Below are 20,029 nucleotides of genomic sequence, written 5' to 3' on the forward strand. Positions count from 1 at the left end.
AAGGTCATATGGAAAGCATAAGACAAGAATTAACCTTGGATGACCATCTTGTGCGCAACACACATCTCCCTCCTTTAAGGTTGACTTAGGTTCATCAATCAGACTTTCCTGCTTGTTATTGACATTGTGGGAGGAAACCAAAGTATTTGAGAAAGACCAAACGAACACAAGCAGAATATGCAAACACCTCACAGACAATAACTGTCCTGAGGTTTCTGATCAGGACTCTAATTTTGGATTTTAAAGTGTCCAGGATCATTGCATAGTGGCGGTGGAGTGCACTGTACTTTCTGAAATTCCCAAAGGACCATAACAGTTGTCTTTATTTAAAAAATACATATGCAAAACTGGAAAATATTTTAATAAGGTATTTATGAAAAGGGTTGACTAGTTTCATAAAATAACATCACAAATGGATGGACAGACTGGCATTGTGATAGGTGGTGATGTTTCTTAGGCAGGTATGTGGTGCAGTGGTTATGGGTTCAAACCCTAAGGTTCTGGGTTCAAATCCTCCCACTGACATTGTGTGAACCTTAGCAAGTCATTTATACACCACCCAATGCTCCAACCTAAAAAGAAATCTAATCAATTGTATCTCAAATGTTGTAAGTTTCTTTGGATAAAGGCATCTGCCGAATAAGTCAATATTCTTACTACAGTTTACTTGCTTGTTATACAGATTAGAAATTGCCACTAGGAGGCACTGTTTACACAGGTTGACGTTTAAGGAGATGAAGCCTGCAAGCGAATAGCGGTGGGGTTAAAATGATCAACGTGTGTTTTACGCCCTGTACTATAGCCATGCAACAATAACAGTCTGTCTTTCAAGAAATCTTATAAAAATACATAATATGAACTTGGCAACACTTTAAGTACTGCAAAATCCTTGTATTACTTATATACTGCTATACAATAAGACGTTAACAAACAATTCGTTGGGTCTTGCGTCAGTGAAGTGTTTATTTATCTCTGCCATGTGACCTGCTAACAAAACTTCCCTTTGGAGTGGTCTGAAGTGGTTTCACATTTCTGTTTATGTTACCCATTCAGTAAGACCTGTGAATCCTACACATTAACAAGTAATTTTACTAACATGTCAATATGCCACGCTGCACAGAGATGAATTACCAATCAACTCCTGTTTTATAAGTGCTATGATAAGACCCAAAGATGCCTTTGTTAAGGTCCTGTTTCATAAGAGTAAATGAGTCAGTCATTGTCCAACCCGCTATATCCTAACACAGGGGTCTGCTGGAGCCAGTCCCAGCTAGCACAGGGCGCAAGGCAGAAACAAACCCCAGGCAGGGCACCAGTCCACCACAGGGCATACACACCCACACACCAAGCACACACTAGGGACAATTGAGGATCGCCAATCCACCTAACCTGCATGTCTTTGGATTGTGGGAGGAAACCGGAGCGCCCGGAGGAAACCCACGCAGACACGGGAGAACATGCAAACTCCACACAGGGAGGACCCGGGAAGCGAACCCGGGTCCCCTAACTGCGAGGCAGCAGCGCTACCACTGCGCCACCGTGCCGCCCTACTCGGTTTATTGAATTTTTCAATGTAAACCGGGATATGCTGAACTTTTTGCAAACGCATTTACAGATACCGCCATATTAATGGCGGCACTCTTTTGAAAAATGTTATTTAAAAAAAATGCTATTTAAGACAAAGATGATAAACTGCTATAATTAAGTATTTTTGGATTATTTTATTCCATATCTGGCGCCATTACTAAAGCGACTAAGTTAAATGACTATTCATATTGTCCTTTCAAAATCGTCAGATCTGCACCCCACATTTTTCTCTTAGCTTTGCTAAAGCCTAAGCATTTATACTAACACTGATAGACAACAGGAATATATTCTCTGTTTAGAAGTATAATTATTGTTTCATTAACAAAACGATTTATTCTTGAAATAAAAAAAATAGTCATTATTAGTAGTACTCTATTTATAGCTCTGCTGTCGTTTCGGTAGTAATACTCTTCTTGGGTCCATGTGTAGACTTTCTTATTTGGGTCAGTCAGTCATCGATTTTCCAACCCTCTATATCCTAACACAGGGGTCTGCTGGAGCCAATCCCAGCCCGCACACCGTGCAAGGCAGGAACAAATTCCAGGTAGGGTGCCAACCCACCGCAGCTTATTTGGGTCCTGAGATTAAAAAGTTTAAAACCGCTGCATTAAATGACAGCTCCAAACTGCAGGCGTCATTGAACCAATTCTCTGTATTAAAAAAAGAAAGAGCCAAAAAATAATCATTAGACGTCTGGTCAAGTGATTTGCCAATATGAAATCTAGAAAGAAAAAAGTTAACTAGCATGATTGTATAAAACATTTTCTATAATCAGTTTTCCTATATGATTAGCATTACTGTGGACAATTTTCTAGTTTTTATTGTATATTCAAGATATCAATTGTGAACATTAACATTTAACAAGGAATTTTTAGTTTGTGTGATATTACAGTTACATTTTCATATATTGTAAATCACACCATGTGAAATATAGAAAATAATAAAATGACCTAATATAATTCAATTCAATATGTTCATTCTGTTATTAATATTACCATACACATGAATAAAAACATCATATAAAACAATAATGCATCCATTTCTTCTGAAATGCCCACTCAATAAAAAATCAATGCAGCAGTAGCTTTAAATTACTTTGCATTAAAGGTAAATTCAGTTAAATACATAACCTTCAAACATTGTACACAGTATTTTAATTTATGCTTCTAAAATAATATACTTACAGTGTCATCATCTTACACAAAAAGGGAGTATTTGGCGTACAAAAACGTATTATAAAGAAACCTCTGTATTCAATTAAATATACCTGCATTTTATTAAACTTTTTTTCTTGAAGTCTTTATATTTCTCTTTCTTAATATTATATTTTTTCCCATGGACCCGTGATCTAGTAGCTATGTCACCGCCCGTAGAGCTCATCAATCAAGTTCCAAGACATTGTCTTTAATAGCTTTTTCAGGTACTGTATAGTGCCTCCTGTCTTCAGAACACAAAAGCATCTGCCATTAGTGGCTTTACAAAACATCTGAAGGAGCTGTTCTGACAATTTAGTTATTACGTAAGTAAGCAAGCTTCTAGACTTAATGGTATCCTACTGTATTGTTGTGTTCAAAATTAAAGGTGCTATGTTACAATATTATTATGATTATTATTGTTGTTGATGTTAATAATAATTTTGGAAACTAAAAAAATGTAAGAAAATGTCAATGAACTTGGGGTAGTGAAGATAAGAGGAACGCAAAAATATGTTTTACTTTTGTAGGAAGTAAAATATTTACTTGCTGAAATGGGAAGAATGTGCAAACTCCAAAGAGTAAGTGACATGCTAAGAGTTCTTGAGCAAAGGAAGCCCTGCCTTAAAAGTCTGACAGACAATACAGTATATCTTTAGCAGGAGCTGCAAACAACCCTGCACAATCGAGCGCCATTGATTGCACAGCTTCACATAACATTCTTAAACTACTTCATCAAATGAAAAGGTAGCATTCTGACACAAGACAGGAAGTAACTGCGTTTAAGTCCATAGTACATTCACACTCACATGCACAGGACATGGAAAAACACACACACACAGCAACAACAACAGGAGAACTCAACAGCAACTGTATACAAAATCCAAATTCAAGGCAATAGAGCCCTCAGCAGCAGTTATAACCGTCTAACCCCAGACATCTGAAGCAAAATTAGGCTTGTAAAGGTCATGAAGTGAAGAAATTTGGAGAACAATAATAAAGTAAGGACCATTTGTGATTTTCTTAACAAAATATGAACATATCCTTGTATTTGGAATATTCATAAAATTCTAAGTGCTCACCTGCATCTTTCTCAGATAGGTTTATAAATTAATGTTGATGGCCCCATTGAACAGTGCAAATAAGAACAACGTAATGATTAAGGAAAAAACTACCCTGTCTTTAGAGTGACCCAAAAAGCATATACATCACTCCACAGTTTGACATCCTGTTCAATTTTACTTTCAGAAGTGAATCTCGGAAGCGGGTATTCACAAAAAACAAACAAACAAAAAAAAAAAAACTCAAGAGAATTTGAAACAAGGTGTTCAGTCACGCTAAACTCGACGCCCTTTAAAAGTATGCGAATGAGATGTTGTGGCAAGTTGGCAATTAGCTAACCAAACAAGCGTGATGGACAAAGTCAGGGGTGTCAAACCCAAAGTTCGCCTCAACCATATTCAAAAAATGTTACCGCCCATAATGACGGGTTGGTTTTCTTAAAGGACCATCCTTAATATTCGTTTCATATTTTCTATCCATATATAAAATCAAATTTACACCAAATATCAAAATACATGTTCAGTGCCCGGCTGCGTTTATCTAAGCAGAAACAGAACATTAAAGACAGAGAGCAGAGACTCAAAGCAGTTAGAACTGAATTAGTGTAATGTGTCCCAACAGTAAAATGCGAAAATAAAGCGACACGCCTCACTGCCTTAAAGAATGGTATTGCTTTACCACAAACTTGTCATAGTCTCATGAAGAAAACATACAGATAGTCACTCTGCTCATTTTTTAAGACACACGGGTTTCAGGGCTGGCCACTCTTTCGCAGAACTGATAGGTCTGTGAGTTTGAAAAAAAAAAGGGTTCAGGCTTTTAAACTCGCACGTATTTGTGTTGTTGATGTCAGATGTGTTCACGATACTAAAGTTATTCCTTTCTGTGAATAGGAAGGTATTCTTCTGCGTGAGGACTTGGCTGTTTGTTCCGATAGTAAAGTCCTTAACTCATTGACCCCCTTCTTTTGACACCTACTGCACGCCCAACCTACCTGGAAAGGGGTCTCTCTTTGAACTGCCTTTCCCGAGGTTTCTTCCATTTTTTTCTCTACTGGGAATAAAGTGGAAATGTCAAGATTAAAGTCGACATTTACACTTTATTCTATTGTTTATTTTGTCAGTAGAATGTCGCAAACTAAACTTCATCTTTAAATGGATGTTCAATTTACTCGATTTTCTCAAACCCCTTCATTAATTAATGTAGCACATTAAATGCTTTATATTAAGTGTTCCCCGACCCAGTTTTTAATCTCTATGCGCTTCTTCAACTGACTTCCTCTTGCACTGTGAGGCGCAGACAGCGATCGCCGCACATTGACTTCATGATGTTCCTGCTCTAAGAACATTCAGAATACTAAGAGAAATACTTGATATCTTCTTCACGATGAAATGCAATAAAGCATGTATTAAACATGGGTGGCGGGGGGCACGGTGGCGTGGCTATAGAGCTGCTCCCTTGCATTAAGGGGTTCCCAGTTGTATGTTCTGTGTAGTGAACTTTATGGCAAGTGTGATGAGGCTCCAAAAAACTGGATACTGTATATAAATGGGTATCGCACAGGTTTAACTGGAATATCGTGTAAATGTTGGGTTCGTGATGTGGTGGTCGGAGACACGAACGTAGAATTCAATGGATGTTCTTCTGAGCGGGCTTTCTTTATTACATGCGCGCTGTCTCTATCTAGCGTACTAAACTTCCAGTTCCAATCCTTGTTTTTTCTTTCTGCACATAACCAATCACCACACGATAAACGTCTTTGTGAAATTAAAACAAGTTATAAACCTAGACCCCAGAGTTTTCAAAACTTAAAATGTACAGAACTTAAAATGTATTAAAGCATATGGGGCACGGTGGCGTGGTGGTTGCACTGCTGCTTCGCAGCAAGGGTGTCCCGGGTGTTCCCTGCCTTGAGTTTGCATGTTTTTCTGGTGGGTCTACTCGGCGTGTTTCAGTTTCCTTTCAAAGACATGTAGGATGTGGGGTTTTGTTATGTAGTATTGACCCTGCTACTTTATATGTTGCACGTATTCACCCTGCGATGTGTTGGCGTCTCATTCAGGATTTACTCCTGCCTCGCACAGGATGCTTGCTGGGATGGGCGCAACCCTGAATGGATGGCATAATTAAGCATGTATAATGAAGATTTTTTTAATTTCTGAAAACTCCATCCCAGCAAGCACCGTGCCCCCACATGCTTTAATAATTTAAAGTTCTGAAAACTCCGAGGTATAAGTTTATAACTTGTTTTAATTTCACAAAGACGTTTATCTTGTGGTGATTGGTTATGTGCAGAAAGAAAAAGCAAGGATAGAAACTGGAGGTTTAGTACGTCAGATAGAGACAGCACGCATGCAATAAAGAAAGCCCGCTCAGAAGAACATCCATTTAATCCTGTGTTCGTGTCTCTGACCCACCAAGCCCAATATTTACACAATATTTAAGTTAAACCTGTGCGATACCCATTCATATATCCAGTTTTTGGGACTTTGTACTACACTGAACATACAACTTGGGACCCCTTAATGCAAGGGAGCAGCTCTATAGCCACGCCACCGTGCCCCCCGCCACCCATGTTTAATACATGCTTTAATGCATTTCATCGTGAAGAAGTATTTCTCTTAGTATTCTGAATGTTCTTAGAGCAGGAACATCATGAAGTCAATGTGCGGCGATCGCTGTCTGCGCCTCTCAGTGCAAGAGGAAGTCAGTTGAAGAAGCGCATAGAGATTAAAAACTGGATCGGGGAACACTTAATATAAAGCATTTAATGTGCTATATTAATTAATGAAGGGGTTTGAGAAAATCTAGTAAATTGAACATTCATTTAAAGATGAAGTTTAGTTTGCGACATTCTACTGACAAAATAAACAATAGAATAAAGTGTAAATGTCGACTTTAATCTCGACATAAATGGCGAGAATAAAGTGGAAATGTCGAGAATAAAGTCAACATGTCGATTTTAATCTCGACGTAAATGTCGAGAATAAAGTCAGCATGTCGACTTTAATCTCGACATTTAGTCTTTTTTTTTTTCGCTGTGTCCGTATGGAAGTGCATGAAACGGGAATCGAAAAACGAAACAAGGAGAAAAACAAAGGCGCATGGAGAAATGTTCTTTTAAAATTGATTTTCAGCTATAGGCTTCTGGTTAAAGATGTGTCTAAAGCACATACAGAAACCAAAGCTGCGTGTGTTACTTGTAGTAGTGATGACATAAAAGCCTATTACCGTTATTATGAGTATCTTGCGAATGGCTGCGCTACGCACTTGCAGTAAAAAAGTCAAAAATTGCTTACCTTCCACTGTAAGTTTACTGAGATCGGCATCTCTGTTGACTGAATGTTCTGCTCTTCAATGTATTAATAAAGCAGTCGACAGTTCCTGCACAATAAATATAAAGGGTATGTTCTGTGTGTTATTATTTCGATGTGTATCAGACGATAAAGATACTGTATAGGGAAGAAAAAAGTACTGCATAAGTAAAATTCATTTTCATAATTATGACTCAAGAATTAGGAATGGCTATTAGCAAAATGTAATTGGATAGTATATCTAAACAGTAAAAACTGGAGTACAATTAATAGTTTAAAAATATTTAAAACAAATGCTTGTGAATATTTACGTTTAAGCACTGTTTTAGCTATCAATATCAATTGTTTCAATGTGCAACTGAAAAATTTTGTTAATACTTTAGGAAAATGTAGGGTTGCCAGATTAGAAAATTAGAAATACGGGACACTCTTAAAATCTCTCTCTATATTACTATATATATAAATTTATACATGCCCCCTATACACCCAGACCAATACAGTATATAAAAGTAGAGACATAAGTTAAAAACATAAAACAAGGATTTTAATGGGTTAAGAGGAAAACAAAAGTTAAATCATTTGAAAATATGTATTTAATATAGACTACAGAAAAATATTATTTAATACATGCAGTTAGAAAAAAAGTGGGCTGTGGCAAGTAGTAACAACACACTTTGTTGACGCTGTATGTTGCAATGCTGATACAGAACTGCACAGCATCGCGGCTGGAAAGCAAAACCGTAACAGTGCCGCTTTCCTCAGTCAACCATAGCAACTGAACACATTGCAAACACTAGTTTTCTCGTTACATTTGGGTTATTTCATCAAGAGAATCTGAGAAAAGAAAGTATAATTACTTATAAAGTTACAACTATGTAAGAAGGTAGTAAAATATATTTTATTATGAAATTTGAAAATGAACTAAATACGGGACATTTTGGGTGTCCCTGAAAGGCCAGTACTGGACAGGGGACATCATTATCAAATATGAGACATGTCCCATATAAAAGGGACGTATGGCAACCCTAGGAAAGTGCCTCACAGGGACGTGAGGTCTGGGGAGGCAGGCATCATGAAAAGTAAATAAAAAACTAATAATGATATCATAAAATAAATTTGTCCACTGGTCCGTGCTATAAATTAGTTTTCTGTATGATTCCAATAATTGTGATCATTTTGATAGTCAAAATCGCTAAATTTGCGCATTTCCTGGTCAAACAGAGGAGAGAAATGAGAGGTGCGGTAGCGACGAGTGGAACCTCACCTCGGACTGCGCTATCCCTCTCACATTGGGTTGATGCACGCAATTGGCTCGTGCCTGTTGAGGTCTCTCTGTATGTCGCCAATATAATGTTTGCAGACACGTTTATTATACACCCCGACTTTCCACAGTCTAGCAAATATCTTTAATGAATGTGTATGATGGGATATGAAAACGCAGTGAAAAGGCACAAGGTGAGGCAGACTGTACCGTGCTAATGAGAGCTCAACAGGTGCTTGTTGCTGCTGTTCTTCTAAGCAGAGGCTCTGGGCGTCAATAAGGTAGCGATATCAGAAAGTCAAGTGCACTGCAGCGGGCCTCTTATTTTTATTTTTTGTTCTGACTGATTGCCAAAGTACAAGATTAAGATTTTTAAAACTAAATTAAAATAATGAGGGACTTTTAGAAGAACGGAGACTTTCGTGGAGAAATAGGTGGATGGACTTCATTTACAAATAAAGGTAAGACCATAAATGGTTTTCAATTTTATAAAAATAAATGGGATCAAACTAAAAGAAAAAAAAAACAATCCAATATTTAAAAACTAAATTTTGTCCTTAAATAATATATTCTTTTGTTTTACTTGTTATCCTTTTGTTGAACAGTCTCTATTAAAATTGCTTAAAGCATCAGAACAAAAAAACAAGAAAACCTAAGTATTTCAATTAAGGTCAAATTAAAATCCGTTTTTTGTATATCACTCAATACTTTCATTTCTATTGAATGAGTACGAATTGTGGAATTGCAATGGCAAATTTAGAACACATGGAGGGTGCAGCGCAAATGCACTCTCGCCGCTATGAACGTAACGTTCTTTCTCAGCCAAATATGTACCTTACCAATGTGTGTGTAAATAATGCTGATGAAATATGAAACATAACCAGTAGTCAGTGTGCATACTGCCAGTTGAATTGTGAATGAGCTACTCTTTTAGGTTCATATATTTGTAAATCTGACTTGTGCCTCACCAGCCATGAATCTCACCGTACGTCACTGGTGTCTCAAGTGTGAGATTCATTGTGGAGACAGTTTTGGTTGTGCAATCTTTCAGTGAAGGAAAAAATAATATTGCTAAGCCTTTGCAGATTTATTTTTAATTCTGCTGTATAGAACAGGGAGGAGAAATGACTTGAATGTCAGTGGACGTCCGTCTACAGAGGAACTGCATTTGGAGAGAATATGACTTGACAATGGGAAAGAACAAATTACACCAGTAAAAGATTTGTTATGCAAAATTTAATAACAAAAATTACGTTGTCACTTAAATTTCATGGTAACACTTTAGTCTAGGCACTGCAAAAATGCATCTGGTTAAGTAAAAATAAGAACCGTTGGAAAAATGTTTTGGGGGTTAAGGCGCTTCAGAAATGGTTTTTATCCAACATGAAGTCATGCTATATTTAATATGTTTTATAAACGGAAAGATTAAATTATATCAAATGACTTTTGTGCACCACCTTGCACGGTTCAGCCATGGCTCAACACACTTCAGTGTCACTTAGTAAATTAGTTCATAAAAGCCTTGCAAAGTTGCACACTGTTAAAGGTTTGTATATAAAACTAATTTTCAAATTCAGTCTACAATGTAGAGCAGCAGTATATTCTATATAATACGCAGTGGATGGAAACAGTGTAATTGGATTAAATGGTCATAAGATAAGCACACCAACATTGAATCTCATGTGACTGCAGGTTTTCGTTCCAACCAGTTCCTGTTTGTAAATGACATTTTATATAATCACAAACGCTATTTGGATAGTTCCCAATTTCTGTCTTACCGTGTCAATTCTAAAATTTTCACTTAGGAATTTGGCAAACACCTAAATGAAATACATATTGTAAATGACTTTCTTATCACGCTTAAGATTTACTTCCTATATTTAATTTGAAAAGTTTTGGATATTTAATATGCTTCTTGCTAATGATCACAAAGTTAGGAAATGGGACTGAAGGAACTCCACTTTAATATTTTTTTTATCATTTAAGCTCATGTCTGCTTTACTTTTTATCACCACACTTTATATGTAATTAAGGAATCAAGTGCCACACTTACACAAGACACTTCAGATGCAAATTCATAATCATACCTTTGGAGTTTCTTGAGGTAAATTAGCCACTCCGCACAGTAATTCTGCCCACTCGTATCTAGTCACACGTTTGAGCAAGCGAATGACCCACAGGATTCAAACAAATAGCATACCACGATTCAGCAATAAAAAACAGTATTTTGCTGATGATTGAAAGTGAGAATGTTCGTTTCAGGGCATATTTCGTGTTGCGACGCGTCACTGAAATAAATCAATGAACAAATAATTAAATACGTAACAAAAATAAATTTCATGACATTTAATTTCTATTTTAATTTCGTGCTGTTATTATTATTAAATGTTACTTTTACAGCACTTTTATTTATTTGCGTATTTACGTATTATTTACTTTGTCCATAAATACGAATATATCCAGTATATAATTTTAAAAAGAAGTTATAAAAAATGGCAGCTTAGTCTGTATCTCGCGACGACTTAAAAAGAAACATCTTGATATGATGCTGAGTCTAGTCGTTTGTTTTGCTTATCTGTTTTTTTACTCAACTTAAAACCAGACTGGATTAAAATACAGAAGTGTAAAATCAGTCAGTTTTTAGCCAGACCTTATTCTCCTCTGAGTTGGGCATCGTGTGTGCGTCTATGTGAGAGAGAAAGAGAAAGAGAAAAAGAAAGAGAAAAAGAGAGAGAAAATGAGAATCAGTGGAGGACTTCCAGCAGGCTGTGAGCAGGCTGTGATGTGCTTGGCTTGCGCAGGCGGTTGTTTCACCTTTCACCCCGGATGTAGTTCTCTCCTGCAACTTTGTTGGTGGCGGCATGTGTCTTGTTTAGTTGAATAGCGTGAGCGGTTTCTGAACTTTATGGAAGGGGTTTTGTGACAAACATTTCAAGGAAAAACTTTATTTTTTGCACTTTGCCAGTGTAAGTATATATATATATATATATCGCTTTTTTTATTTACACGTGTCAAGTTCAATCAGCATTTTCAGATTTATTTCCAGTGCTCATTTCGCCGCCAGAATATGCTATACTATATCATTTGGTAAACTAGGTTAAACCTAAACAAGGTCGCTGAGGTGCTGGAGCCTCAACTGGCAAGCATAGCGTCTAGGAAGGAACAACCCTTGGGGAGGGCGCCAATCCATTGCTGTGTGAACGAACACACACGGCCAGTTTTGCGTCATCAGCCCACATAAACTGCATTTCTTTGGACTGTTGAAGGAAACCAGAGCGCCTGGAGAAAAGCTATGCAGGCAAGACACGGTGACACATCGAAGATGTGAATAATATATACATTGTATTTTCCCAGCATACTCCTGTTGCATTAAGAATCTGGTATTCTGCAGATGCCTTGTTGCTATCAACCAGTACGGCTAATGTGCTTGTTCGTGCTCCTTTAGTCAGGAGTTTGTCATTTTATTAGCCAGCATTGCGCCAAAATCCTTTGTTTTGTGTTACAGAATATCTGAAAATGGGCAAATTTCGACAGAAAAAGAACCTCTCGGACAAAGTACGAAAATTGAAGACTACAAGTGATATTAAAAACAATCCATTTGAAGTGAAGATCAACAGACAGAAGTTTGACATTTTAGGCCGAAAGTCCAAGCATGATGTTGGTCTGCCTGGGGTGTCGAGATCGAAAGCTATACGAAGGGTAAGTACCTAATCGATGAAACATTTAGTTGAAGCAAATAACCATCAACATCACCACCACCCAAAAATAATTTCAGCCTTTAACTCAATGATACAGGCTTCTTGGATTTTCATGTAGATATTTAACCTGAGACTGCTCAGATTCTTCTCATTTATAGTATATGCTGATTTATTGATGTTATAATAATTTTTAAGTTTGTTTCAGTACTGTACTTTTATATTCTTGTGAAGGATCTAAGCATGAAGAAGGGTGAGGCAAGTTTAAAACATGTAGCTTAATTAATGTTTATTTTATTTCAGCGTAAAGAAACACTTCTGAAAGAATACAGACTAAAAGACAAATCGAATAAACTTATTGACAAGCGCATTGGCGAATATGACTCAAAGATGGCATCTGAAGACAAAATTCTGAAAAGATTTGCCCTTGAGAGACAGGTAATTAATAGTAAACCTAAATAGCAAAGCACATTTAATTATTATTTTTGTTATGTTGGAATTTTTCATTTTACTTAAGAGCACAGTATACATGTCAGTCTATAAAGAACAGTATATATTACCAATTTTTGGGAATACTGTACTGTTTTCACCTTTAGCTGTCAATATTTTGGTTAAAATTTACATACTGTGTATTTCTTACAATTGCTACCTAGCATAAATGTGGTTTAATTGATATTTACATCGTGCAAAAATATCAAAAATGTTCAAATGTCCTTGAACAAAATTGCTGAGTAATGCATCCTACCTTACAATTGGATGTGTCAGTTTAATTCAAGGGCATTGTTCCATAAAACGAGTAAAACAGATTTTTTTTTTGTCATATTTTACTAAAGGGTTCAAAGTATTCTTGGTATGTGACATGATGTGCCTAGTTTAACTACTTACATGTTGGCTAATATTAAATAGGCTGTTCAGCTAAGTCATTCTTACCAGATGTAAAGTTTCCATGTTCTACCAAAGTGTAATTCGTGGGTTGTGACTGCTGGTCAAAAGAGAAACAGCTGGCATCTACTTCTCTTCTGTTTGTGTGCCTACTAACATTGTTCTGGTTCACTTAATCTATCTTCACTGTGTAATTTCATTATTGGAGTTTGCTATGAAGCAATCTTTAAAGAAAATTACTGAGCATATCAGCTTAATGCACTATTCATGTGTTTGCTCCTAACCTTTAAGGTCTTTATGGTTTTGTATCCCTAATCAAAATGATTTCTTTTGATATGATGTTACCAGCCCAGCACACCTTAGCATTGAAAATTATACTGTCCATCACAGAGTTGTTGAAGACTTATTATATAGTCCAGAACCAGGCTCTCAAAGGTCTTCATGATGTGAGATGTAAGTACCACTGGTCTGTGTTCATTACATGAAGTGTTGCCTGCCTTCTTTTGAACAGCAACAATGCAAGATGGTTTCCACAGCAGTGGCACTCTCTGGACAGACAGCACAGGTGACAGAGGACACCACAGATTTGGTCAGGACAGCTTAAGAACTCGAAGACTGACTCCATCTAGTCCTTCAGCTTTTCATGTGTGTAGTTTTCTCCTTTCTTGGTATTTAGTTATGAGAGGCCAATACTAATGGTCAGAGGTTTTTCCATTGTTTATATGGTACATCCCTCTCCCTGTAGCCCAAAAATATAAGGTTTAGTTTAATTATAAAGTACTAGACATTAAGCCCTTTACAATAACTGGAGCTAGAACAATAGTACATAAACATTAGTAGGAACAGTCTATATTAAATGGCAAGGGACCCTGACCTCATTCTGTTTCTTGTCTTAATTTTGTTTTTGTCAAAAATATTTTTGCAAGAAGCCTAAAGTAAAATAGTAATCAAAATAAAATAGAAACGTATGTCAATACAGTAAATATAATTAATATTGCCTTAGTGTAAATCTTTGTAACAATCTGTAATACACAAAATCTGAAGAAGATATTTAGGAAAAATTTTCTATTTTTTTACCTCATGAAATTTTTCTATAAAATTTCATTATAGACAACATTTCTTGTAAATATTCTGTCTGAGTTTGGCAAGAGTTTGCCTTGTTCAGGACCATCTACAACCTTCACAACAACATCTGGAAAACTTCTAACTCTTGATAATGCAACATATAACTGACCATGGCTGAATACTGGTTCTGGCAAGTAAATGGCAACTTTTTGTAAATTGATGTAATGTGTGGCGTGCAGTTGATAATCGTAACTGTGTCGTCTCCCCAGCAAGTATTTTAATCTGTGCTGGCGTGTAGCTGATTATTGTATGTGTGGCGTCTCCCCAGCAACGGATTTTATGTGCGCGGTCGCGACTACCTAATCAGCACTCTCCCCAGCAATGATGTCTTATTTGCTTATCATGAGCTGCCACGGCAAGGCCATTCACTGTGTGCCCAGCTTCCAGTGTGTGTGCGACCACACATGCGACCTGCGCATGGGCAGGGCACGGTGCAATGTGCGTCGCGGCCCCGCGCATGCGCATTTCACCAGAAGACACACACACATGGACACCTAGACGCATACAGGGCTTTTATTAAAGAGGATATGTGTTTATGGATGAATGTGGTTTGTAATTAATGGTGCCAAGTACTGTGTTGGTTCCTGCCTTACAAGTGATACAGTTGGGGAGGGCTCTGGCTTTTCTGACCGTGAACTGGATTGAGTAGGTTTGATAGTGAATGTCTTGATATTACATAAACTTATTTTGTAGGTACAATACCAAACATGATAGTCATGTACAGTTTATTTGCTAAGCATTACTTAATTTAATCAGTTCTAATTTTAGTTAGCACTCTTTAGAGAAATAACTTAAAGAAGGTGCTTTACAGATTAAATATTATACATTATAGTATCAAACTAAACTGTTGATGAAGATTAAATTTGTTCATAGTCTTATCCTTTTATCCCCATGTATTTAACCCGACTGTCGCAGCTTGTTGTGCATTTAATCTTTAAGTCTGATACAGTAAGTATCATATGCAGATTAACATATCTGTTCTGTTGCGGAGTACTATTAAGAAGCCTTTTGTATACATATTATATCACAATCCTGAAGGCTTCTGGACCATCAGTCAATAAGCCAGTCATTAAAAAAATACAACTTGGAATCTTGTGAATAGATCTATATTTTCCCAAAATTTATGGACCTGTTTAATTTTTAATATGTCTTGGTCCAGATATGTACTTGAATCTTTTTCTAGCCTATAGAAATACTTCTGCTTTTGTATAATTTAGTTTCTGTACCTTTTTAACACTAGAATTACCAGAGCCTACGAAAAAACTCGTAATTCCGTCCCACCTTAAATCGCTTCTTAAAATCGTTCACAGCTTTCCACCAGCGTCTTTTGTCATCTAAATGTGCTGATAAAAATCAGGCTGCAAGCAGCCGGCTATTCCATCCCCCCACCGACTTAGAACGTGCACAAACTTCTCCCAGCTCATGCCTTGATTGATTATCTGGGAGTGAAGTGGAGTTTTAGAGTGGAAAGAATAGATCATTATTTGGAATACACGCATTTCACGTGTGTTCCGTTTCTACAGTAATCCATGTAAACACATTTTTAAAACAGAAACGTTTTTCATATTGTAGTAGTAAATAACAAAATGTAAGCATAAACTATATAATGTATGAAGCCTGAAGTCCAAATATCAAACACTTCCAAAAAAGGTACACATATAATAGAACAAGTATGCTTTTATTCAAAAATATAACTGCAGAAAAAAGCCACCTTAGCATGCCACATTTACACATACTTACTACACGATAGCATAATGGTATCAGCAACTGACTAGTATCCAAAAGGTCATGAGTTCGATCCCACGTGGTTCAGTTTTGAGAAGTAAACTGCTCTTGTTCTTACTATTTTAGAATAAAACACGCATTTGATTTCAGTGTGTAACAGCCAATGTAATTTATGATACTTGTAAAGGTTAGTTTGGTTTTTTTATTCACTTTTCATTCTCAGTCGTGTTCAGGATCCTTCCCTACCCCCCATCTGAGAATGATCTTTTCACATAAAGATGCGCTGTAGCTCTGCAGCGTACTTGTGACTGCATTCTCGTACCAATGCTTGCGAACTGAAGTGCCTGCGTGCACTTTTCGTGGCATTACACGTCTATTTTTTTGAGCATGCCCGTGTCGCTCAAACACAGGAACATATGTTGGTGTACAAGAATAAAAACAAGTGCACTTTTATTCTAGACTATAAGTGAAGAAAAATAAAGCAAGTTACAGTAGGCGGTTGATCGACAGCTTGCGTGGTGCAATGCTAAGAACTGCTGATTTCCGATCCGTGCTATATAAAATCATCACATTCAAATATTAACAATTTCCACACACCCTTCCTACATTCACGACATGTGTACTTGTTGCAGTGTACACATCTCTCTGGGCTATGGTTCCTATTACACTGAATGAGCACCTGACATTGTACTTTCTTCCCTATATAAATCACATTCGAGTATAGCGCGTCTCCAAATAAATCACATTTGAGTTATAGCGTCTTTATGTGAAAACAGCATTGTCAGATTTGGGGGATCGTGAACAACTGAGAGAATGGAACTGAATAAAAAAAAGACTGAAATCAAATGTATGTTTTTATTCTAAAATAGTTAAGTACATGCAATATTATTTGAAAGCGAACAGCGTCAGATCGGGTTTGAATACACGCTGACGCTGAACTCCCTGTCTATCTACATAGTAATAACAGTAATTTTATTATTATATAGGAGCTTCCCTGTCTGCCTATCATATAGTGCCTTTCCTTCCTACCTATCTATATATCTATCCCCTTAGCTGTTTTTTATATCTATTATACAGTGCCTTCCCTGTTTATTTATATATCTAGTGCCTTCTCTGCCTGTTTGTCTGTCTGATTGCATATAGCGCTGAACTTACTGCTCTGTACTATTCTGTCCTCTGCATGTCATGGAGTACAAAAGAAACAGCACCATACAGCAACATGTGCGAACTGGCAAGATCGGGGAAAAAAAACACGCGGTCACTGATTACAAACCGCAAGATGAATGAAAGAGACAATATATGTAAAAACATCATCGCACTAATGCAATATTATTTGAAAACGAACAGCGTCAGATCGGGTTTGAATACACGCTGACGCTATTACAGAAGGCGTCAGCTTATTCAGTGCAGCAGTTTCAACGCACAGTACATGCAATATTATTTGAAAACGAACAGCGTCAGATCGGGCGCATATTCAAACCCGATCTGACGCTGTTCGTTTCAAATAATATTGCATGTACTTAACTATTTTAGAATAAAACATACATTTGATTTCAGTCTTTTTTTTTATTCAGTTCCATTCTCTCAGTCGCGTTCACGATTCCCCCCCATCATCAATCTGGCAATGCTGTTTTCACATAAAGAAGCGCTATAACTCAAATGTGATTTATTTGGAGACGCGCTATACTCGAATGTTATTTATATAGGGAAGAAAGTACAATGTCAGGTGCTCATTCAGTGTAATAGGAACCATAGCACAGAGAGATGTGTACACTGCAACAAGTACACATGTCGTGAATGTAGGAAGGGTGTGTGGAAATTGTTAATATTTGAATGTGATGATTTTATATAGCACGGATCGAAATCAGCAGTTCTTAGTATTGCACCACGCAAGCTGTCGTATCAACCGCCTACTGTAACTTGCTTTATTTTTTCCTCACTTATAGTCTAGAATAAAAGTGCACTTGTTTTTTATTCTTGTACACCAACATATGTTCCTGTGTTTGAGCGACACAGGCATGCTCAAAAAAATAGACGTATAATGCCACGAAAAGTGCACGCAGGCACTTCAGTTCGCAAGCATTGGTAAGAGAATGCAGTCACAAGTACGCTGCAGAGCATCTTTATGTGAAAAGATCATTCTCAGATGGGTGGTAGGGAAGGATCCTGAACACGACTGAGACTGAGAATGAAAAGTGAATAAAAAAAAACAAACTAACCTTTACAAGTATCATAAATTACATTGGCTGTTACACACTGAAATCAAATGCGTGTTTTATTCTAAAATAGTAAGAATAAGAGCAGTTTACTTCTCAAAACTGAACCATGTGGGATCGAACTCATGACCTTTTGGATACTAGTCCGTTGCTGATACCATTATGCTATCGTGTAGTAAGTATGTGTAAATGTGGCATGCTAAGGTGGCTTTTTTCTGCAGTTATATTTTTGAATAAAAGCATACTTGTTCTATTATATGTGTACCTTTTTTGGAAGTGTTTGATATTTGGACTTCAGGCTTCATACATTATATAGTTTATGCTTACATTTTGTTATTTACTACTACAATATGAAAAACGTTTCTGTTTTAAAAATGTGTTTACACGGATTACTGTAGAAACGGAACACACGTGAAATGCATGTATTCCAAATAATCTATTATTTCCACTCTAAAACTCCACTTCACTCCTAGATAATCAATCAAGGCATGAACTGGGAGAAGTTTGTGCACGTTCTAAGTCGGTGGGGGGATGGAATAGCCGGCTGCTTGCAGCCTGATTTTTATCAGCACATTTAGATGACAAAAGACGGTGGTGGAGAGCTGTAAACGATTTTAAGAAGCGATTTAAGGTGGGACGGAATTACGAGTTTTTTCGTAGGCTCTGGTAATTCTAGTGTTAAAAAGGTTTTGACACAGTAAGATCTGATATAGGGGTGTTCTTCACAGTTCTTATCAAATATTAAGTTAATTCATTCTGTTAATTATTCACTATTCTGTGCTGTGAGTTTACACTAATCTCTTGAGTACAGCATGATGGAACCCTCCACCGAATTTGACAGTAGGTAGCAAGTGTTTTTCTTGGAATGCGGTGTTGTTCTTCTGCCATGCAAAGCGCTTTTTGTTATGACCAAATAACTCAATTTTTGTCTCAGCAGTCCAAAGCACTTTGTTCCAAAATTAATCTGGCTTGTCTAAATGAGCATTTGCATACAACAAGTGACTCTGTTTGTGGCGTGAGTGCAGAAAGGGCTTCTTTCTCATCACCCTGCCATGCAAATTGAGCTGAATTGTAGAACGATGTACAGATGCACCATCTGCAGCAAGATGTTCTTGCTGGTCTTTGGAGGTGATCTGTGGGTTGTCTGTAACTATTCTCACAATCCTGCCCATATGCCGCTCCTGTAGTTTTCTTGGCCTGCCAGACCTGCTGGGTTTAACAGCAGCTGTGCCTGTGGCCTTCCATTTCCTGATTACATTCCTTACAGTTGAAACTGACAGTTTAAACCTCTGAGATAGCTTTTTGTAGCTCTCCTATAAACCATGATACTGAACAATCTTTGTTTTCAGATCTTTTGAGAGTTGCTTTGAGGATCCCATGCCATCACTCTTTAGAGGAGAGTCAAAGGGAAGCACAACTTGCAATTGACCACCTTAAATACCTTTTCTCATGATTGGACACACCTGTCTATGAAGTTCAAGGCTTAACGAGCTAATCCAACCAGTTTGATGTTTCAAGTAATCAGCATTGAGCAGTTACATGCATTCAAATCAGCAAAATTACAATGGGACCAAAATATTTGCACAGCCAGTTTTTCACATTTAATTTAATTTCATACAACTAAATACTGCTTCACTAAACATCTTTGTTCGGAAACACCTCAGTACTCCGATGTTCCTAGGAAATGAAAGACATACCACTGTTATAATTTTTGTTGAAAGTAGAGGAAAATATGCAGGCTGGAAACTTTTTCATGTGACTGTATGTAGTAAAAACTGTTGAGCATTATTGTATGTATGTATGTGTGTGTGTGTGTGTATATATGTATATATATGTATGTATGTATTATGTATGTATATATATATGTATGTATATATATATGTATGTATATATATATGTATGTATATATATATGTATATGTATGTATGTGTATATATATTCATTATTATATATTTATGTTTGTGCTGTC

At 36.9% G+C, this 20,029-nt stretch overlaps 1 protein-coding gene and 1 long non-coding RNA gene across 4 annotated transcripts in view; one reads left to right on the forward strand and one right to left on the reverse strand.

Annotated features, from left to right (window-relative positions):
* Positions 1-1,476: 1,476 nt before the first annotated feature.
* Positions 1,477-11,170, reverse strand: LOC120527447. 3 transcript variants are annotated; one of them, XR_005633334.1, is made up of 4 exons: positions 11,068-11,170; positions 10,505-10,705; positions 7,142-7,226; positions 1,477-2,237 (listed from the first exon to the last, which is right to left on the reverse strand). It is a non-coding gene; the product is annotated as an uncharacterized LOC120527447 (long non-coding RNA). The 3 variants fall into 3 exon arrangements; XR_005633335.1 differs by having other exon boundaries at positions 7,142-7,294; XR_005633336.1 differs by lacking the exon at positions 10,505-10,705 and having other exon boundaries at positions 11,068-11,162.
* An 80-nt stretch (positions 11,171-11,250) lies between these two features.
* The window catches only part of nop14 (NOP14 nucleolar protein homolog (yeast)), a 72,225-nt gene continuing 63,446 nt past the window's right edge, over positions 11,251-20,029 (forward strand). Inside the window, exons 1-3 of the mRNA XM_039750869.1 lie at positions 11,251-11,383; positions 11,923-12,116; positions 12,416-12,550. Coding sequence (XP_039606803.1) covers positions 11,934-12,116; positions 12,416-12,550 — 318 coding nt within the window. The 5' untranslated portion in view covers positions 11,251-11,383; positions 11,923-11,933. The remainder of the gene's footprint in view (positions 11,384-11,922; positions 12,117-12,415; positions 12,551-20,029) is intronic.

This window comes from Polypterus senegalus, chromosome 4 (genome assembly GCF_016835505.1).
Source record: "Polypterus senegalus isolate Bchr_013 chromosome 4, ASM1683550v1, whole genome shotgun sequence".
Taxonomy (NCBI): Eukaryota; Metazoa; Chordata; class Cladistia; order Polypteriformes; family Polypteridae; genus Polypterus; species Polypterus senegalus.